Raw genomic sequence first — 23,005 nt, forward strand, 5'->3', positions numbered from 1 at the left:
AAACGGTGGTTGTGTTTAAAATTCCGTAACTTGAAAACTACATGAGTGATTTGAATGATTCTTGTACCAAAAGAAAGCTTATTGGTTGGGCTTTCATATCCTAGATTTTGAAAGTGCTACATGCAGAAATTTACTAGGAAAGTGGTCCTGCCATTTTGGTTTCCCTTTTTTTTTGACTTGCCTTGTATAGTGCAAACCTTTAAAACTATAGATTATTCCCAAACCTCATGTTTTCTTCTAAATTCCTTTCCCCTAAACAACCCTTTAATAGTTGTCCTTTAACATTATCTCTTTAATACAGTGAAATTCCTACCAGCAACTCTACAGATTCGGCATTTCCTCTCATTCCAAATTGACAACTGCAGAATTTTAGTACCCCCATTATTCTAAAACAAAAATTACAGAATGTCTATAGTAAATCACAAATTTATATACACGTACTCACCCAGTGACAATTATTTCCTTTGAAAACAAAATATTGTACGCTGAAAAAACCCGTTTATCACATATAATCAAACAGAAGAAAATCATCTATGAAAATGAGATCTAAAATCACTCAATAATCATTAAATAAATGCTTAAGACTACATTTCTTACTTTCTGATGTTTCGATTAAAGTTAAAAAACAAAAACAAAACCTGAAAAAACAAAAACAAAACAAAACAAAAAAAACCACGCAAAAACCTTCAAGAAATTTATGAATGTGATATTTTGGAGAATTTAACACTGCAAAAGTTACCGCCATGTTTTCCCTTTTGCCATACCATAAAACCCAAATTCAACACTCATACTACATAAGCAATTCCATCACAACAGTGTGAAAGCATTAAATCACAAAACCTGGCAGAATTTACAAAACTAGCACACTAAGAGAAACAACGATAATCTGAACGGCAGCCAATATAACCTGTAGCATTCTAAATAAATAAGTGATCACAATCTGCTAAAAAGGGGATGTTTTCTTTGGTACTCTGCGTCCATCATCCTGAAGATTCGTTCGGAGAGACTCATATACAAAGAAGAATTATACATTTCTTTTCATTTTACACTGAAGATTTCATCAAATATTCTTTATTCTTTGTAACTTTTCATTTTGGACGATTGTGTTTGTGTAAAAATGTAAATTGATCCAACTCAGTTAACCAATCCAAGTTTTTATAAAAGCCATTCAGAAAAAGTAGGCATTACCAAAAGCTGCATATATGGAATGATAAAACCTTTAACAAAATATCACAGGACGAAGCATGAAATTTTAATAATGGTGTTCACCTTTCACCGACGTAATTTTATAAGCACTGTAGTGCTTAAAAGCTATAGTCCATCTTTGTAATGTGTGCATTTTGTTCGTTTGAAGCAATAAAAGTCCTCAAAATCTAAAGAAGGGTACTGAACAACTAACCCGATGAAGTTTCAGCTCAGCTTCAGCTGTATATTTCGAGAAAAACAACATTCTAGGATCTCGATTTCAAATCAAAATTTGCTGAATCATGTTTTAAATTGGGCCTGAATTCAGCCTCCGATACACGTTCTCACTGAGCTGATTGCAGAGAAGCGATGTCGCGCACTGATCCGACGAATTATAGCAACCGCGCGCGCGTGTGCGTCGTGTCAATGCTTGCGCGCGCTTCTCCGAATAAAAAAAACGAACTCCTATTTGAAACAACGGCGCGTCTGAATTTTCACAGGGAGTTTAGTCCCATTACTATCTTTCAACCAAGTATGTTTTTCAACAATCATTACGTCAGTTACTTTTTGGGATAGCTTCAAATGGCGGACTGTAGCTTTAATCAGTGCTATCTGGGAGCTGTGAGACAGTTTGCGCAAGCTTGCTTGGATAGGACTCGAACCCACACCCTCCTGCTTACTAGTGCAGAAATCATACATCTCGCCTGGGTCTGTTGGAGGTTCGAATCCGATGCAGCAGCGAATACCACAAGTACTATCTTGTTGACAGGAGAACTTAACATATTCTATTCTTATAGAATTAAATCGGTAAAGGTCAAAAACCAATATCAAAATTCACATTCCCACGACGCAAATATTCATTTTACAAGTATAAAATCCCTGATTGATTGTAACACAGCAGAAGGTGAAACGAGACACAGTGCGTGCCTGAACATAGTGAAAAAGCACAATCAATTTTGAGCTGCCAAATGCATGGTTCAAAACTTCCCTTAACTTACAATGCACTCACAGTACCAAATTTGACTGTGTAAATTCGTCTTTGTTCAGGCAAATGTGACCAACGGTCCGAAAATGTCCGATATCCAACCGTAATTTCACACTCTTTGACACAGTGGCACACAGTGATAGGTGATAGTCACGGTGTCACACGCAGTGCCAAATGTAGGAACAATGCAGCACAGCAACGCGACCCCTTTGACAGAGTCTTTAGTAGACGCGGGGGAAGATCCGATACGGGACGTTCTCGCAGTATTTGGCCCAGACGGTGCCGTATTTCTGCTTGCAGTGGGCCGAGTCGCGCATCTCGCGATGGACCAGCAGGATCAGCAGGTAGATGGGGTAGAAGTAGGGCACTATGCTGCTGAAGCCTGGAAAGAGAGCCGTCAATTATTAGGGCATGACTTTCTAGTGACGGTGTATTTCAGTCCATTGTTATCATTAAATGGGATTTCTATAGCCTCCTTCCATCTAGATCATGGCGCTCAAACAGCAACAACCATCAATGGTAAAAGGAAGTTCAATTATACCGTGAATAGGTGTGTTTTGAGCTGTGTTTTGAATGAAGAAACAGTGTCCAGGGATCTGCTACTGGAAGGTATATTGTTCCACAGTTAAGGGTCATTTTGTGTCCGTTGTATACAATGGTCTATATATAACACTACAGGTCCAACACAAACTGACTAACACAAAGTGTCCAACACAAAGTGGATAAGTGACTTGAATAAATTTCATGTCATATTTCATGGAGTAAGAGTTTGAAGGGCCATTCTAATCTGGCAAAAGGCCAAATTAAACTACACGGTTTAATTTGATGTTTTTTTGTAGACTTTACTGACACACACCGGTTCAATGTACTGGAGTCACAAGTAAGTTCACAAGTAGGCCCTACCGGCCCAAATTTGCATTCACAAGCCAGTGTGTGCATCAATAGGCCACATGTATAGCCTCATCTACGACAACTGCATGGAATACAATAATAATAATAATTTGGGGAGGCTAATCATCCTTACTCGCAGCTGGTATGCTGAATTGCAAAGGACGCAGCTACAACCTGGTCGGGCCGCTGGCACGTAAAGGCGCCTATGGCTGCCGGCCACATCGACCCATATATGACCACGGAGCACAGCCCGAGATCGAAAGTGTTGGATTTTTCCGGAAGGAGGAAAACCGTAGGGCCCAGAGAAAAACCTTCGTGGCACAGGAGAGAACCAACGCACAACTCTACTCACATGTGATCCGCGGCCAGCCCAGGATCCGAGGCCAGGAATCGAACCGTGGTCACCTTGGTGAGAGGCGAGCGGTTTACGCTCAAGCCACCCATACCATACTTGAATTCCAGCCCTCACATGCCCACTACAAAGTGCCCAAGCTTTTAATTCACAAGCTATTCAAACGAACTGTGGTAAGCGCATTGTTTATATCAATATTCATTAGCAGTTGCTTGATACTTCTTACTTGTTATCTGACTTGTGATTGGGCTCATGGACCACTCTGGTCCAATGGTTACGATGTCTGACTCATGTGCAATGCTACATAGGTTCAAACCCCAATGGGAAACATCGTGTTTGTGTCCTTGGGCAAGACACTTTATTATGATTGCCCATCTCAACAGGAGAATAAATGGGTGTGCAACATGGGTATTAACTACGAAGCGCTTTGAGACACTTAAATAAAGCGATTTTATAAGCACCACCTTGCTAATGTGTTTTGTTCTGTGATTGATGTGACTATAACTCTGAGGAGAGTGCACTCTGACTTACCGCAACAGAGGGACCAAGCCAGTGCCATCATAAGGTCTCCCAGGTAATTAGGGTGACGCACCCAGCCCCACCAGCCAGACATCAAGAGACGCTTCTTGGACGCCGTGATCAGGATGTTGGAAGCTAGGAGGGGACAGAAGAGAATGGATATTATCAACTGGACTGATATCATTCAGTGAGGAGACTGGGGATGGGTAGAAAAGGGTAATATTCAACTGGTGTGGGTTTTAATATTAACCCTAACGTTGTAAGGGCTCTTTGGGGGTCAAGGACCAAATATAACAGAATACTACATGAGTTGTTTACACTTGTATGGAAAGAAATGCATACAGTAAACTCCGGCTAAACCGGCACTCTGGGGACCCGAGAATTTGTGACAACTTACGCAAATGCCGATATCTGCTGTAAGTCGTCATTTTGCCGACTTACATGAATGGTCTTTTGCACACATGATTCATTGCACTAATTGGCTTCGATTTACCCTGGTTTATCTCCTTAATGCTTGAGTTGAATCCAAAACATGTATCCTTGTATCATCACGTTTGGGGTATTGGCGACCACGATACATAAAGTACATATGTACGTGCACAGTAACAAATTAAATGCATGTGTGGTCCGGTATATGCCACGCACGCATTGACTACAGCAGCAGTAGTCATTTAATAAGACGACATGCTCACGATGCATATGCAATGTATGCAGTAGGACACCCTTTTTCAACACCAATGCATGCAGCGATCACGGGCCGTGCGAAACCACTTTTCACTCGACACTTTGCCAACTGCAGTACAGGAAGTCGATGCCAATGCGTGATTTGTTGAATGCCGACTTATACAAAGGATTTTGTAATACTTTTTATGGAAAGGGGACCGAGAGTAACACGACGACTTGAGCGAAATGGTGACTTATAAAGCCGACTTAGAAATAAAAAATTCAATGGAAATGCATTACGGACAATCGGGACTTTAGTCAGACGGCCGACTTGAGCGATTTGTACGATGTCGGTTTAGCCGGAGTTCACTGTACTACAGGTTTCTACTCAGTAGTATCTTGTAGCTTTAGGTGAGGTTAGGGTTATAAAGGGACACTGCGTCCTGGAAAGTGCCCAATTGGGCTACAAAATGCATTTTGAACCAAATGATGTTAATCGTAAAGAACATTCAAAAGTAAGATGTAAACATCCACACAACCATCCTTTAAAAACTGGTCGTTTTTGTGTCATTTCGTGCGAGAACAAATTTTGGGTTCCACTTTTGCGACCCCAACAGATCGGGCTGTGCGTGCTGGTTGTGATTTCAGCCGTAAAGTGTTCGCCTTTTGCGGACGTGTTAAGAAACCACATTTGTGCATTGGTGCTGTGTGTAATTTATGTGACACACACAACGTGTATTGTACATTGAATGAAAACGACAGGAAAACGTACTCCGTCGTGTCCGATGTAAACAATCGTTTTTTTCCCCTGTCTTTTCTCAGGAACTGTAAGACATTAGGTTGGACTACTTTTAACCAGATGTTTGAAATAGGATAAGTAAACAATTCAATGCATGAAATGTTCGGGGATTTCAGTACGCAGTGCCCTTTAAGAAGTTGAACAAAGACACTGACTGAAGCAGGGTCTGAACCTGCGACCTCCGGAATACAGTACCGGTGCTCTACCAACTAAGCTATCCAGACCTATGTTGGTGGTTCACCAATTTGTCAATGCTTTTGTTCTTTGAATAAAGACATTGAACAAAGACATTGACAAAATGGGGAACCGCCAACATAGGGCTGGATAGCTCAGTTGGTAGAGCACCGATACGGCATTCCGGAGGTCGTAGGTTCAAACTCAGCTTCAGTCAATTTCTTTGTTCAACACATGTCAACTCTGATCCTTTCTTGTTCTGGTTATGCCACGTCAAAAACGTGTTGCATTGGAGCTAATTATGAACCAGCACGTTTGATTTGATGGAGAATAGTTTGTTTTGTGAGTTATTGTGGATCGTTCGTATTCTCTGCTGTCATTTCTGCTGGCAATACTTACCGGCAAACTTGCTGGAGTAGGGGTTCTCCCGGAACGCACTCTTCTGTGAGTTTGACGCACGGAAAATGTAGTAGCCGATTACTGTGCAAAGAAGAAATGATTGAGTGGAAATTAATCGCTGAACAAATGTGATGACATTTGCTTATTACGTATGGTTACTGTAGCATGTTGTGTCCTTGGGCAAGCCACTTCACCCCACTTGCCTCTCTCCATCCAGGAGTATAAATGGGTACTGGCATTTGCTGGGGAGTAACCTGCGATGGACCGGCATCCCATCCAGGGGGAATAGAAATATGGTCAATCGTTTCATGCCACTGAAACTGGAGATAAACACTGGCCCGATGGGCCACACTGTCTTGTGACAGACTTAACGTTTTTTTTCCCGTTTTTTTTTTACTTTACTGTAGCAGTGCCCTGTTTTAAATATACACTAAGCAAGGATGAGATTGTCAATAAACAAAAACGTCTAAAAATTGTTTCCAAGTTGGATTATTCGTTAGTACAAAATTGAGTGATAAGCAGTGCCATTGAATGGGGCCCTTGGCGCATTTGCTCACAAAGCAGACTATCTTGCTCAGAAAATTCACGTGCATAGCATGAGTTAGCTGAGAACCAGTCACACATAGTACACAACACATCATGTTTTGGCTGGTAACCCTTTTTTAGCTGCCGAATAGTAGCTCAACGAATCATGTCTCTCCGTTAGTTGGTTAGTTAGTAACAAACGTTGACATTGTCTATTGCTCCTACATATTTTGACCAATTTCAACCAAACTTTCTCAAAAGGATCAGTAGCCCAGCCCCAACATGTCACATGACCAAGCTGGGGTCAAAGGTCATCATGGGGTAACTTGGGTTAAAAACCTGATATTGGTTTACTCAACACAATACTCCTTACAGAAATTATGTGGCACAATCACATGACTCATGCATATGAGCACGAATTCGTTGGCCCGAAGCTTCCAAGATATTTCCGATCAAGCTTGTTATGCTTAGCAAACATTTCTTTGCTCAACAAACTTTCAGGTGTAGTGGCTCCTTGAAATGGGACTGAGATACTTACGTCCGAGGATGAGAATGGGTATCAGACAGTAGTTGGGCATTGTGCTGCGGCTTGGGTTGTCAGCCAGGTAGCGGGCCTGCAGCGTGTAGGTGAAGGGAACCCAGACCAGGTCACCAAAGACCAGCATGAAGCCGAAGCCATCATGGATGATGTCCATGGTGCTCAAGATTGCATGCTGTGTGTAAACACAATTTCTTTTAATCGACCTATAAACAGAACTACGCTTTACACGTCAGTCGTAATGTAATGTGTAAAGATTAAAGGGAAAATACAACATTTGCAAACATCAAAAAATAAAACTACAAAATCATTTTGAAATACCTTGCTGGACTGTTAGTGAATGACAGTGTAAAGCATCCTGTAAAATCATGGCACCTGGTATACTGTCATTTTCAAGAAAAGTGGTATTTTTGTATCAATTTCCAATGCTGGTCGGCCGACCAGCGTTGGAAAAACTGGCTTTTTTTCAGATACTGGCCCCAATTGACCATCGCACTTGTTTGCAATCGATAACACACCTATGAACGGGTACAAGCCAGCTAGACTGGTTCCCTGACCTTACAATTCCCCAATGTATGTAAACTGCTGTTTCTTCTTATATGGAGTCAGGGAACCAGACTACAGGAAAATGATTGTTTTTCTTGGTTTTTATAGCATTTTCGAACCCAAAACCTCAAAAAAGTCAGTGTAACTATATTTGCTATATATTTCCAACCCCCCAATTCCATCCATTTCTGAAAATAACAGCAAAAGCAAATGATGTATATTCCCTTTAACCCTAACCCTCCGGGGTATTTTGGCTAGAAGCCCTGCTGAACGCCGCAACATGCAACACTTGTCTAAGTGACAAGCCTGCCCAGTGTAGCAAGATCCATCGGGTCACAAATCTCAAGGCCAAACTGCCTCGGAGTCTTTGGTAACCAACTGCAGCAGGATACAACTGTGGCATTGTTCAATGGGACAAGCTCCCATTGTCTCAGAATTGGCCGTTTATGCACTGGTGTTGATGGCTCAGTGCAGCAAGGCCCCACTGATTTTTTACACCTGATGCACTGGGTTGCATCTGGTAGGGTTAGGGTTAAAGTCCATAACACATTGAAAATATTTTTTCTATTTTCAAGCGAAAACAAAAAGTCACTTTACAGACAAGGCATATTAGTGTCGACATTCAAAAGACAAGTTAAAGCTCACCTAAAAACATGACAGATTATGAGCATTCAATTTCTAACGAATCCATTTAAAATTGAAAATATTATGGACAGACCAGGAACTGGCCTACTTCCTTCTTTTTAGAGAAAAATTATTCTTGCTTTACTGATCATTCACTTGATGATTGCACAATGAACAAGCAAATGAAATGAACAAGTAAATGAAATGAACAAGTAAATTAAATGAACAAATAAATAAATTGAACAAGTAAATAAAATGAACAAGTAAATAAAATGAACAGTGCATACATCTTGCTATTAAATTTTATAGCACAGAAAGCATTGTTGAGCAGAAACAGGTTGCTGGCCAATACGTCCTACACGTAGGTGATTTGTGCTTAGCACGAATATTTGCTTGCTTAGTAGCTTTTATGAAAAATCTGGTCCAGCTTCATTGTAACCGCAAAGAGTTCTTCACCAAAACGAAAGCTGGATACATTTAGGAACACACTTTTTTTGAAGTTGACCAAAGTGACTGACCTCATAGAGCAAGGAGTCGGCGACGTAGAGAAGCTGGAAGAAGGTGAGCAAGAGGAGCGGCCAGGGAGGATTCTCTGGGAAGTCTGTCCAGACCTTGACCACAAAGGCTAGATCCAGCAGCACCTGAAGATCACACAAGCAAAAGGGGTAGCAGTAAGAAAATAGTACTATAATCAACCATAGGGTTGCAGACCAGTAAATAGACTTCCATAGACCCCAATGGTAAATGCTCCCACTTCAGACATTCGGGAAAAATACTCACACAACTCTCCAAGGTGTTCGAAACACACATCAAATTAAAGCTCATTTCATCATCTTTCATTTTCTTTTCAATTTTCGGGGGGGGGGTCAACTGATGACATTTAGGAGAAATTTCCATCCGAAGATGATCACCCCTGAAAATAGTCCTGAAGCCCATCGCCATTTTGAAAAACGATGCCTACACTCCATTGCAAAATAGAGCGCTTTAAGGGCCCCAATTTCATTCAAATTGAACGGAACTACAAGCTCACAGTCCTGTGCACGGCTTCCACCCATATTTTTTTACAAACCCTCAAGTTCATGGCCCACAGCATGCTCAAATAACTGAAGAATTTGAGGGCATGCAAATCGTGATTTGGCCGGCATAGGCAATTTCGGACCGATTTACTGGTCTGCAACCATTGAGGGACCTGGTGAGTTAGTACTTAATTGGCCATAGGGCCATGACTCGTGATGTATCTGTACTGCTTTGTATCAAAAGGCTTGAAGACTGCCCTCAGTTTTCCTTCGAAATTAGGATTTTGTTTTAGTATGGGCTCTGCACACAGTACCCCTTCAACGGCCAGAAAAGGAGAGTTGGGGGAGACCTAGACTGGCTCCCAGTCCATCCACTGGGTATTTCGAATGATCCAAAGTTATTGGAGGCGGGGATTAGTCTCGGAGACCATCGCAAGTTACATTCGAATGTATTCACGGGCCGATGACGCCTGACGCTCAAGCAAAGACCCTGTGGCTATATAGCTTTGGCACATTCAGGAAGTCGTGCACATGAACCAGTAAAGTACAGTACGCACACGCTGTGTGTCCTGCACCCGATTTCACGAAGCACTGCGACGCGTCGCAACTCGAGTTACACGTCTCAACTCGCGACGCGTCGTATCTTCCATTTCACGAATGTTGCGATGTGTTGAACACGTCGTAAGTTCCTTGACAACGGCTTGAAACACGTTACGACGTGTCTAGTGGTCGTCGCAAAATACGAAGAGTCATTTCTAAGCCAGTTTTATGCCATAAACATTACATTTACGAGATTATAATACCGAGGCAATGTGTGTAAAGTTGTAAATGGACAATTCATTGAATAATTATGAATTAGACCGGAATATTAGAGTTGAAATTTCAAAGTAGCTACACAGTCCACTGAGAGCTTGTTTTCCTTCAAAATTGCATCGCACGACCGCCATTTTGTTTTACGTTTTAACAAATTTCGAGCTGAGATCCGACGACTCTTTGTTGAATATCAGACGACTGTTTACTGTACGCTGACTAAATACACAAAAAGGTTGGTGCAGTGGTTCTTTTTCCTCACCTTCCATCGCTGTGGCCCGGGTTCGATTCCTGACTCGGTCCACATGTGGATTGGGTTTTCAGTCCCTACCTGATTCCGTGGGTTTTTCCCCCAGAATATTCTTCTGGGGTTTTCCTCTCACCTCTAAAACTGTCATTTCTTCTCATTGTCTTCTCTATACGGGTTTCTTGTGGCTTGCGAGCTACAGTGCCTAGGGCGCTTTTGAGGTTTTGGTTTCATTACCAGAAAAAAAAAATATTACAAAAAAAAATTACAATATCTCAACTGCACAGCTTCATCCTGAGCGTTAGTGCAATAGCTAGTAAGTACTAGCTATTGCACTAACGGTCTATAACATGAATAATGGTATAACCAGAATAATTCAAGAAATTAGGGTGAAAATGTAGGATCTTTCGTGTGATTTCTATAGATTTTATCATCTAGGTCACTTTCAGCGATCTGAAGAGTCAGGAAACCCTCAAGTGTTTTCGTACTGCTGCTGGATTTATCTACAAGTATAAATGCTTTTGCTTTGCTGACACTGTGCATTGTTGGAATGGAATAAAGGCCAAGTTACACTAGGCAATTTTCACAAGATGCCTGAAGTAAACTAAACGATCTGAAAGTGGACTTACCCAACCGATGAGTCCAGGGCGGAGTTCACAGAAGAATTTGAAGTCAAAGCTTCCAATGCGAGGATTGAGCTCATGACCCATGAAGAAATCATAGACAATGTTGCCTGATGAGATGATGGAAAGACACATGACATGAATTGAAAGAAACCATAAAGACATCTATGGTATAGACCTGTTACTTGATGGTTGCAGACCAGTAAATAAACTGCCATAGACCCCAGTGATAAATACGGGGACTTCCGAAATCAAGAAAAAATACTCACAACTCTCCAAGGTGTTTGAGACACACATTAAATTAAAGCTCATTTCATCATCTTTCATTTGACTTGCGCCACAATTTAATGCCTGAAAAAGTTGCGCAGTATTTCACGCTAAGCAACATTTCAGTTATGACACATTTCACGAAAGTTTCATAGTGTTTAAGTTCCCAACTTGATCAACACATTATGGCGTAACTAGCACAATCATTTTAGGTGGCGTAGGTTGTGGCGTAGCGACAAAACTGGCCTATTTCACCAGCAAATCGTGATCATCGTGGAGCCTGTCATTGCACAACTTATCAAGGTTGATACAAGACACTCACAGCTTTGTGAAATGAATTGCCATTTTACTTGTGACAGAATTCTCTAGAGTCGCCGCATGTTTCCAAAGTCGGACAGGACAACTCTATTTTAAAAATGGCAGGTGGAGGCCATTCAACAACTGTTTCATGACCGAACAAAATCATACACAAACGTCGTCGTAATCGCTGTTTTCCTCGTTTAAGATGTTTAGATTATTTAAAACGTTGCGCAGCTATCCCAAGTTTCGTGAAATCGATCATAATTTTATCACACAATTGAGCAACAAATTTGTTTTGTAAGTCCTACACAAAGTACTGTTTTGTGAAATTAGCTGCGGATGCCATAGAAGTGACTTACCGGAGTTTCCGCTGGGTGCCAAGGCGTGCCCCGATGCCTTCCTGGCCTTGACGTACAGGAACACGCTCAGCAGCAGGGAGAAGATCATAGCTGCCGTCAAGAGAGGCAGGAACTTGTCGTAGACCACGGTGACTGGGTACTTCTTGTAGACCAGACCGCCGAAGAGGATCAGGCTCACGATGAAAGCAAAGAAACCTGGCAGGGGTAGGCGAGAAAAAGGATTAACTTGATAGTCTGCACTTAGCAGAAAAGGTAAAGGTAAAGGGGATGAACCTGTGTTCACAGGAACGGAGTCACAGAGTGCCCATCTCTCTTTCGTTAGCGATTGGGCCAGACTCATATGCTGCTTTGGGGGGATCGCCACACCTCCTCCACAGCGAGTCTGTTACCTTCCCAGCATTGAATAATGCCGGTACCCATTTAACACCTGGGTGGAGAAGAGTAATTGAGGTAAAGCGCCTTACTCAAGGGCACAACACGCATGGCCACGGCGGGACTCAAACCCACAATCTCACAATCATGAATCCTGTGCTCCACCGCTAGACCACACGTACCCCCACACTTAGCAGAAATTTCCAAATAGAAGATGTACTGTCCAATGTCTATGCCTCTTTATCAGACGCAATTTTTCCCTTGTATATTAAAAAAAAAAAAAATCTACTTTTTTTCTACTTTGGGCGTCTGCAACCATCTGAAATAAAATAGTAATTTGGTTTGTGTTTGCACACAAACAGATACTCCCTGTTAGTAGACTGGTTTTCAGTCACTACATTATTGATTCTAATACGGGAGGGAGGGGCAAAAACCTGTCCACCCTGCGAGAAGTAAAATTATTGCCTACAAATAATTCACAATTTGTAAGGAACTTATTTCATAACTAAACGTGGGGTAATTTGTTTTCATTCCAGTCTCATTCAAAGTAAACAACCTTTCTATTGCCAAAATTGCAAATTATACATGAAATCTATTTTTTGGGCTGCAACTTGAAAATAACACAGACAATACATCTTTTAAGGATTTTCTCTTGCTAAGTAATTATGGAAGAAAACTAGATTTTTGAATGCAAACAGTTGTTTCTACAATATTTGGTCTTACAAAAATATTACAACGGTAAGCTCTAAGAATTATACATTAATAGTGTAGGACTTAAGAGTGGGATGCATCTAAATTACAAGTTGAAATATGTTTCATTTGATACTTATTTTGGGTAAATATTTTGTTGCAATGTCTCCATGTCTCAATCTCAGAGCTCATAAATTTTAATATTAAATTGTTTAAAACCAGCAATTCAATTTACATTTCAGTTTTCATGGTGCAACACCTCCAAAGCATGAACATAGGCCTACTGATACGCGATTTCATGTTTTGTAAAATTGTAATCCATTTTATCCAGAGCACCGATGTGTAAACATTGCAACGCTACTATATTATTTCATATTGTTGATAGTACTCACCATTCAACCTGTACTCCAGCCTTTGTCCAGTGCGAAGTGGCAGGCCTTTCACGACCTTTGTTAAGTAACAAAAATAAAATGATGTTAAATAGCTACACAACAATTGCTCCTGAGCCATCCCATTTGTACAATTAGTAAAGACTACTGGTTTTGGGCTCGGTGATCTTGTTGGTCCGAAAAAAAAAATGTATTAAAATTATTCCATACAGATTCAAAAATATAGTTGTGGCTCAGTTTGAGTATACTCTAAGCTCATGTACACAATGGATAAAGGACAGATGTACTTGGCCATGGTGCTCTGCCATAAAGGCTATTTTAAGTGTTCGAGGCCTTTTAAAACCCTAAAAATGGCCATATTGCCCTACATTAACCATATTTATCCCCACAAATAATTAGGGATAGTAAGTGGACTCTTGACATTTTTGCCTGAAATTTGAGGTACACAGGTACATATGTATGATGTCCATACGTTGATTTACTATTTTAAAAAAAATAAGCCCAAAGTAAGGCTATTATTGGAATTATTTCACGCAAGTGTGCATTCTAATGCATGCGACAGCTCCAAATAATTTTTTCATTTTCTAGGTCGTTCTTGTCTGAGCAGTTTATGTGTGTTTAATTTCACCCTCTGGGAAAGCGACACTCACCGAGCCAACAGGCAGCATGAAGAGGAAGACCTGAAGCACCATCCAGCCCAGGAAGATGAGGTAGGCATCACGGTCGTAGTAGTCCCGCCAGTCGTGGGTGCAGGCCGGCAAGAGCTGCAGCTTGCACAGGGTCTTGCTGCAGGTGAAGTACAGGTAGTAGATGAACAGCGGCAGGCTGACCATGATGAAGAACGCACCTGTTGCGACAGGAAGAGAGACGAATACCAGAGATATACATTCCATGCTCTTGAAAGATTTTGTCTTCATACAAATCGTATGAAGTGCCAAATAATTTAAAATTGGCAAAAGATGTGAACTTGCTTTCAACGATGTGAGTCTCTGCTTACGTTGTGCTTTACACAAATATTACAGGTGACGTTATAAAATGTTAGAGCGCCATCTAGCAGCATGTTGAAAAAATGTCAAAATGCATTTTGAGTTGATGTGTGTGGCGAAGTTTACGATAATTGCTTCAAACATAATAGCCAACACCGTGTGGTTGTTCCTACACCCTGTAGTTATTATTAATCGTTTCTGGTAACGAAACTGAGGATTCCTCAAAAGTGCCCTAGGCACTGTAGCTCGCACACCTGAAGAAACCCGTGGAATGAAGACAATGAGAATAAGTTACAGTTTTAGACTAGGTTTACACTATGTTTCCGGCGGTCACGGCAGCCCCGTTTACCCGAAACATAGTGCGCCGTGGGATTTTGGCATTTTTTTCCTCCGTAGTCAAGTTTTGTTAGGTCCTGCTAAGTTTTCTCACGGTCTATCACGGTATCTGTGATGGGCCGTCGAGGAAAGGGGCTGCTGAGTCCCGGAGGCTCAAAGGCGCACTACGGTTCGGCCCACGGTCTACCACGGATGCCAGTACGTTCCCTCCCGGCCTGTCACGTTCTGAATGGGTCCCTCTGGGGTCCCTCACGTTCCTCATGTTCTAATCAAAGTCTGACACGTTTTTCGCGTTCTGTCAAGGCTTTCTACGGATGAAACGTGTACGCCGGGCAGCTTCGGAGCAAGTTTGTGCCCACGGTATGAAAAGAAGGTCTCCCAAGCAATAGCAATCATTGTATGCTTTTATACTCCCTCCCAGACCGCGCTCGCTGTATCAGACCGTAGTAGAACGCAACGCGAAGCATCGCACCGGGCCTGTAAACCGTCACACATCTGGACGCGCCGTGATTGAACGCGACAAAACGGCTACCGTACACCCTAGCTTGCCGTGAGAAACGAAGCAAAACGCGACAAAATGCGCAGCAACCGTGACAAAACGCCCGCTAAACGCGGCAGAACGTGACAAAACTTGAAAGGACCGTGAGATGCCGGGGAATGCACATGCTTCCAGTCCCACTACGGACCATCTCCAAGTTTTGTTACGGCCTATCACGTACTCTCAGGTTTTGTTGTGTTCACCCCGTTTTACTACGGCCTACTACTAGGTTTCTCATACGCACCGTGACTGCCGTGGCAAATTTTTTGACAGTTAAAAATCTGGCCCAGCATCCACGGCGATCACGGACTGTCGCGTTTGCCCAACCCGTCCCCCGGCGTTGTCTCACGTCCATACCGTTTTGTCCACGGTGGCCAGAAACGTGATTGCCGTGCCGCCTGGAACATAGTGTAAACCTAGCCTTAGAGGTGGGAGGAAAAACCCAGAAGAATATTCTGGGGAAAACCCACAGAATCAGGCAGGGACTGAAACCCAATCCACATATTGGCCTGGGCGGGATTCGAACCGTTCTGTTTTTAACAGTTCTGTTTTCAGCTGTTTTCAACAGTTAAGAATTCTCAGCCTGCATAAAGCAGGATTGACTGTCTGGGACTATTTAAGTTTTAAACTTGATACAGCTTTGCTCAGACTCCGGGTGAGTGATGTTTGACTAGTCAAAGTACTTGCTTGACATATGATCTGACTGCTGGTGATCAGCCTTTGATAAAAGTACAGCAGGGGCTTATGTATTCAATTAAAACAGTGTTATTGGCATACCAATTGGTCCTCCAAATTCATAGCTGTTAGTCTTAGGGACTCTGCCTGTCTTGACCTCCACCATGGGCTCCAGTATTTGCTGGCCTGATTTGGTGGATGACCGCGTTGTATAGCTGTGCACTTCAGTCGTACTCTGAGGAATCACAGAAAAAGTTGACTCTTTGTTTTACAGAAGCTAGGGAATTTTATCAAAATGACTACATGATAGCAAAATGATATAGGCACTGATTGAGAAGGTGAACCAATCAAATCAAGGAGCATCAAGGTGCAAGTTCCAGCGAGGACTACATATGTGGGTGACTATGGTTCAACTAACTTCACTTGAACATTTGATGGTTAGACTACTCTAGACCTAACATTCAAGGGTTCATTTACTTTATGCAGAATCTTGTTGAACTCAGCATGGTTATACGCTAATCAACTATTTGGAACCAGAGCCCAAGGTACAGTTGCATCCCTGTAACCAATAACTGAGCACATCATTACGTAAAGCAGGGAGCTGGGACCATGAATGTTTGTGATGACGTTTCGACCGACGTTTGACTGGAACACAAATCAACGACTAGTTTGAACTTGCTCGAGATCTACTACAACTACATAGAATTATGGTGAGCAAGTTGTACAACCTGGTATTCATCAAATTACTTTGGAGTTTGAAAAATTTGGGGGTAGTTAGGCACTGATATATATGGGTTAAGATAGGGCTATGTGCCTAGGGTTAAGGTAGTTAATTTGAAGTTAGGGTTTAAGGTAGTTAGGGTTTAAGGTAGTTAGGGTTAATGTATTGGGGTTTACATAGTTAGGGTTTAAGAAGCAAGGGGTATGATATAGAGTAAAGGTGGCCAGGGTAAAGTTAGTTAAGATTAACATGGTAAGGGTTTAAGTAGTTAGAATTTACCCCGTGTGAAAAATCATATTAAAATTGGAGGATTCAGGACTGTTAAGGTAAAGTTAGGTTTAAGGTTGAACCCTAACTCCTTGGGCTCTTTTACTAGAAAGTATCCTGAATCCGCCAAAATCCATCAATTTTGCCACGCAAAAAAATGTTGGTGGCCAGTGAGTCCATTAGAATCCACCAGCTAGGCGGGAGTAAATCTGTTGAGATCCTGAATCCACCAAAGTCCCCCAACAGCTCAATATAGAGGTATCCTGAATCCATCAAAATCCTGCAGTTCTGCTAGGCTTACAATCCTGAATCCATCAAAATCCCATAGTTTGTGCAATATATATGGAGGTATCCTGAATCTGCCGAAATCCCCCGAAGTACATGTAGGGGTGTGGTTTTTGATGGATTCAGGTACGTTAGGGTTAATATGGTTATGGTTACCATGGTTAATGAATGCTGGATAAACTGGCTAGCTTTAAGGCAATTAACGTTATGGTAAATAAAGTCATGTTACACACAGTTAAGGTTAAGGTGGCTAAAGTTAATAAAGGTAGAGGGTACAAGTAAGGTTAGGTAGGTGGCTAGGGTTATGTGCGTTTGCTGGGATAAACATAGTCGGTAAAGAGGTCTGGGTTAATGCGGTGGTTAGAGTAAAGGTAGCTGGGGTTAAGGTATTTGCCAGGGTTAAGGTAGTGGGAGTTAAGGTTAATGAGAACTAACCCTGGAGGTGAGGATTCTCTTGCTAGGCGTCCTAGTGGGCGTCAGGTCTGGCTTAGGCATGCTCTTGCTCTGTGTGACCACTGTGGACGTGGAGGTGGTGGACTTGGTGGCGGTCTTGGAGCTGGTCTGCTGCTGCTGCTGCTGCTGCTGCTTCTGTGCCACTGACTTGCGGCTGGGGCTGCGGGAGACTCGCTGCCGGGACGGGGAGCGGGCCGGGGACCTGGACCTCGAACGACGCCGGGATGGGGACTTGGATGAAGATCGCCGCCTGAAGGAGCCTACAGTCTGCAGAGGCATTGGGAAAATATAGGGTAGAATGGATCAGATGGATTGCACAGAGGTTTTTACCTTGATGGTTGCATTATATTACGGTACCCCTTACCTGACCGTGTTCATGGGATCCAGTTTCAGTCATGGTGAAAAATTGATTTCAACATTGGTAGGAATGGCGATTGTGTGAAAAGGCCTTAATCTTGAGAACTTGATATTTAGGATAGGAATGGCACTGCAGAGGATCCAGCAACCAACCAGTGGCCAGCTTGATTCTCTGGCAGCCAACCCAAGGGTGGCGAAACGTGGGACGACCAAAGACTACATATGTTGATACACTGTGCCAAGACGCCCGGCTACAACCAAGGGAAATTCATAGTTGCACGACAGAAAGACGATCTTGGAGAGCCATCACTAATGTCCGACAGAAGTGGCCAGAGTAAGTCAGTAATGTAATGACATACTGACCCTGATGTAGTCAGCAGTGACCTCGTCTTCGGTGCCTTCCTCAAACTTGACCTTGTACTCCTCGCCTTGGATGGCCAGGACCTTGGCTGGGTACCAGAGCGCACTGCCCGGCCATTTCACCATCACTTTCTCCCCGACATCATACTTGTGAGAAACTGGCATTTTTGAAGGCTGCAAGAATAACCTGGGTAAAGAAATGCAATAAATAAATAAATAAAGTTGGATAGCAAAGCAAGGCAAGTTAAAGATTTGTGTTGTGTTGAAGGAACATTTAGGTCATCGTCCAAGACCAAGTCTTGAAAACAGAATGAGTTGGCCTTAACAACATACTTGCCTGGATCATTTTGTAGGGTCCAAGTAAATCGGAGAACAGTAATTGAAAAGTGGGGTAGGCCTATGAATTCAAAGTAAATATTTGCTGTCGAATTCAAGATTTCAAACGTCCCATCATGATCATGTCCATTGTACGTCCTAAGACTTTGCCTAATATTAGGCCTTTTAGGTTTTATAGTGAAATTATATCTTTGATGGAATATTTCATTTTCTGTATTTATTTTGAGGTCTTACTCTTATCGCTGGTACTTGCACTGATATGTGTGGCCGGTTTTCATGGCAGACCTTGCAAGCTGATACCGCGAGGACAGGGTGGTTAAGTTGGGCAGTTTCTCTTTGAAGTTTGAGGCAAATGTGAACTTTATTCTGCTAGAACTTTTACGTTTTTTCCCCTCCAAATTGTTATCTTTTTGAGGGGCCACTTTTGACTAGCTTGAGTAACTCCAGCTCCAATGCAAATGCGATAAGCATTGGAGATGGAGTTACTCAAGCTAACTTTTGACAATGATTGGGACTGAAAACGCGACGTGAATACATCCATTCTAATCAGCATAGGCTAAACAAAATTAAAACATTTGAAAGGTAGGCCCTAATTTAATTTCATTAATTAAATTTATTATTTAAAAAGGTTAAGGCCAATTTAATTTACGAAGTGGCTATTGTTACGGCAGTCGTTGTTTAGCGCCCTCTACGATACTTTTTTGATACGCACGCAGGTATATAATTATTTGTTTCCACGTGTTTTAGCAAGCAGTGCGGCAGCTCAGGCGATAGAGGGTAGGATTTTGCACCGCGAAGTTGCGGGTTCGAAACTCAGTTTTGCACTCGAATTTTTTTCCTTTTCTAACCTGAGGCTTTGGAGGATTTTTTTTAAAAGGGAAATAAAGTCCGAATTTCATAACGTTCAAATTCACTTTTTCCCTTCTAATTTTATATTTTCTTGTCATGTTTTATAAAAGTTGCAGTCTACCATGTCTACCGTAACGATAGAAAATGGGAAATGCGTTACGGCTGCCGTAACAATAGCCACTGCGTTTAATTTAATAATTAAGTGAATTATTTTATTTATTAATGGTAGGGCCTAAAATATTGCGTTTTCGAAACGACTGGCTTTGGCTTCGTCTTAATGACATTTTTAGGCCCCGACTTCGGGAACTCCAGCTACATTTTTGGTGCCTGTTATTATTGTTAATCACTTAATGCTTCAATTTCATTCAATCGGTTGATACGAAGACAAAAGTTGGAATAATTTCGTTTAGTTTGCCTCTCAGTGATTCAGAAGTCGGAGGCGAAGCCGAAGCAAAGGTTTCAAAAACCCAATAAATAATTATTTAGCTCTGACTTGGCGCCATGATGGAACTTTCATTGTTAACGTGAATAAATTGCAGCTAAATGCGTGTAATTCCGACACCTACGGGACAACTCAATGGAGCACAATATTTTTCATCTATTTATTCGTTTTAACTTGATTTTAATTCTTAAAAAAATCACTAAAAAATTAAATTTAATTTAAATTCTTACCTCAATTATAATTCTGGTCTAAAATAAAACAATAAACCAGCGATCCCTTGCAAAAAACCACATTCAAATACACAACAGAAACAACGTACACACAAGTTACGCAGTTAACGGTAATATTTTCACATTCGCGGTCCCACAGCGGGAAGGACGCTGATTGGCTGTGTCTAACAAGGGTTAAAGGTACTTGACGCTGATTGGACATTGTGAGCGAATTATGCTAATTTACTCTTTTTCAAGGGCGTTCGTATGCGTGCAGCTGTCAAAATGATGTGGACAATAGATATGTGTGAAATTTGAGTAAACGGTACTTATTCATTCATAAAAGCGCGGAGGTAGGAAAGCAAGACTGGAAAAACGTGAAGAAAAAGCATATTTTAAAACATTTTTGAAACTATTATCATGGAAATAAGTGCTCCAACGGTCTTTAATCGTTCTTTTTTGGGCGCACTGAAGGCTTCTCCATCCAGCTATCCACATACAGTAATTGCTTCCAAAGCAAATTCTAAGAAATTTTCAAGTTTCGCACAGCTTCACTATGGAACTCCTTACCTGTATCTTAAGTAAGATTTGAGGCTTTGCATGGTGGAGAACTGGAAATACTTCTAAATGAAAGGTTTGCGGAAACGCCTCTGGTTCTTTTCAGAAGGTTTTTCAGAACCATTTTCTTAGTTTGAGAAATTATTCCCACATGGTGTTTCCGCAAACCTCTCATTTATTATCTTGTTTTCCAGTTGATTTTAATATCCCAGTTGAAGCCTAACACAAGTACGTATCTTTTTACTTGAAGATTTTTTTTCTCATTCTTAGCCCCTTTTTCTATCTTTACTTCTTTATGTAGGGCCTAGGCCTAGGCCTAACCCTCATCTTGAGTGGCCCTTACGGGCCTGCGAGACTCTCACACACAAAAAAGAAGAAACTTTTCAATTAAGTAATACATTCGAATTACAATTCAAGGGACACTAGATAACTCATAAAAGACACGTACAAGTTACAACCTACATTTTTGGGAGGGATCCGTGTACAGACTGTGTGCAATGCCGCTATGAATCAACGTAAAATGGTTCGAAAATGTATATTTCCCCCAGTAAGTTTTAAAGATTTCATACTTATAAAAGAGACGGCGCCACTCACAAAGTGATCAGTTTAATTTGCAATAGAAACAACACGTCCAACAAAATAAAACCAGAGTCTGGCATGTTAATGAAAAATCGAGCTTGCATTTTATTCAAACTTATCATGTTAAGTTGAATAGTTTCTTCAGGATTATACAATGTACTTTCAATAAACAGATAAATAATTAACAGCGATGTAATAGATGTCACTTAGAAAATAAAATCAGTGAAGATACCAAAACCATACAGTTTGGCGGTTGTACTTTCAATTTGAAATAGTTGAGCAGCGATTTTGAGTTCTTGTTTTTCAGAAAAGTAAAATAATCGACTGTATTAGTTAACAATTAACACAATAACCATTTAAAAAAGAATTATTTTCCCATGATTCATAATGTCTGTATACTTAGAGGCATTGTTAATTTGTACAATTCTGCTTAGAATCTATTCCTAATGGTCAAAAATATACATATTTTGTAAGAGTTACAACGCTTATTGCTTCAGGTTTCAGGGTACTCGAAATTTGCTAAGAAAATTTGAATTGCAGGGCCAAAGTGTTCAACCACAAATTATATGGATAATTCTTGGCAACTATTTCAGGACATCAACTAAAGCTTGATGTACAGGGTGAGTAAAAAAAAGGAAACCCAAATACCAGGACCATTTCTTTTTAATGAAGTTCTGAATGTAGCACTTTCAAAATCTAGGATATGAAAGTCAATTAATAAGCTTTATTTTAGTACAAGAATCATTCAAATCACTCATGTACTTTTCAAGTTACGGAATTTTGAACACAAACACTGTTTAAAAGTTATGTCAACAGATAAGAAAAGGTAATTGTTGTTTCAGCAAAACGAAAACAATTCATATCGTTAGGCCAAAAAAAAGTCTCCGGTTTCTGGTATGGAGCTTGCCCAAAAAGTGGTGCGGCGACGCGGCTTTTTTTTTTTTTTTTACCTGATTTTTTTTGCCTCAAATGTCGGCTGATGACTGCAAATGGTGCCCGACTAAACTTAGTGCAAATATATGGGAGGCCACATAAAGCTTATTCTCGATCATAACCCCATCCAAAAACACGTTAAAATTGTGCAGCAGCAGGATTCCAGTCAAACCAGTGAGTTTGGCGGTTTTGAGACATCATCTTTCATTGAAAAAAAACTTGTTCATTTTGCCGACGCGCATGGCTACGGCGACGCGCGCGCATACCAGAATCCGGAGACTTTTTTTTTTTGGCCTTATGTGAATTTTTGTCGTTTTGCTGAAAGAACACTTACCTTTTTTTGTGATCCGTGGACAGAACTTCAAAACGGCGTTTGTGTTCAAAACTCATGACCGATTTGAATGATTCTTATACTAATAGAAAGCTTATTAATTGGGCTTTCATGTCCTAAATTTTGAAAAAACAAAACAAAAAAAACAAACAAACTGGTCCTGCCATTTGGGTTTCCTTTTTTTTTTATACCCACCCTGTACAACATGTGTGCAATGTGTTGCTACCAATATAAATACTTTAGAATTCATTTTATGAAACGCTTTGCGGTTTCTGTTCAATTAAGACATGGCATTTTCAAGCTAGGATGCAAAAAAAATTGAAAATTTATTAGATAGTTGACGTTCATGTAAACAATAACAGTAATGTGGTGTGATCATTATAATGCATTAGACATTTCATTTCTAAATTCTGAATTAGGACTAGACTAATCGATGGTCTGATGAAATATTGGTCACAAAAAATGACACGAAACATGTGTTTTCACATTATGGTAAATAAATTACACTTGGAAAAAA

The 23,005-nt window shown here is 41.1% G+C and overlaps 1 protein-coding gene across 1 annotated transcript; it reads right to left on the reverse strand.

Annotated features, from left to right (window-relative positions):
• Window positions 1–1,887: 1,887 nt before the first annotated feature.
• On the reverse strand, window positions 1,888–20,257 carry LOC119721175 (delta(14)-sterol reductase TM7SF2-like). The gene is made up of 13 exons (XM_038191074.1): window positions 20,109–20,257; window positions 18,255–18,438; window positions 17,517–17,801; window positions 15,911–16,043; window positions 13,924–14,120; window positions 13,277–13,331; window positions 11,823–12,017; window positions 10,903–11,006; window positions 8,719–8,841; window positions 7,031–7,205; window positions 5,968–6,048; window positions 3,945–4,067; window positions 1,888–2,552 (listed from the first exon to the last, which is right to left on the reverse strand). The coding sequence occupies exons 2-13, from the start codon at window positions 18,414–18,416 to the stop codon at window positions 2,392–2,394; spliced, it is 1,794 nt and encodes a 597-aa protein (XP_038047002.1). The 5' UTR covers window positions 18,417–18,438; window positions 20,109–20,257; the 3' UTR covers window positions 1,888–2,391.
• Window positions 20,258–23,005: the final 2,748 nt, after the last annotated feature.

The sequence above is a fragment of the Patiria miniata genome, unplaced genomic scaffold (genome assembly GCF_015706575.1).
Source record: "Patiria miniata isolate m_02_andy unplaced genomic scaffold, ASM1570657v1 HiC_scaffold_13, whole genome shotgun sequence".
Taxonomy (NCBI): domain Eukaryota; kingdom Metazoa; phylum Echinodermata; class Asteroidea; order Valvatida; family Asterinidae; genus Patiria; species Patiria miniata.

What these genes read in the sequence shown, in the direction of transcription:
- LOC119721175 (XM_038191074.1), bottom strand. Translation starts at nt 18,416, where the DNA reads ATGCCAGTTTCTCACAAGTATGATGTCGGGGAGAAAGTGATGGTGAAA. An exon ending in TCACTGCTGACTACATCAGG is followed by an intron (nt 17,802 to 18,254) that starts GTCAGTATGTCA and finishes ATGCCTCTGCAG; the next exon opens with ACTGTAGGCTCCTTCAGGCG. An exon ending in CCGACTCCTTGCTCTATGAG is followed by an intron (nt 7,206 to 8,718) that starts GTCAGTCACTTT and finishes GTTTACACACAG; the next exon opens with CATGCAATCTTGAGCACCAT.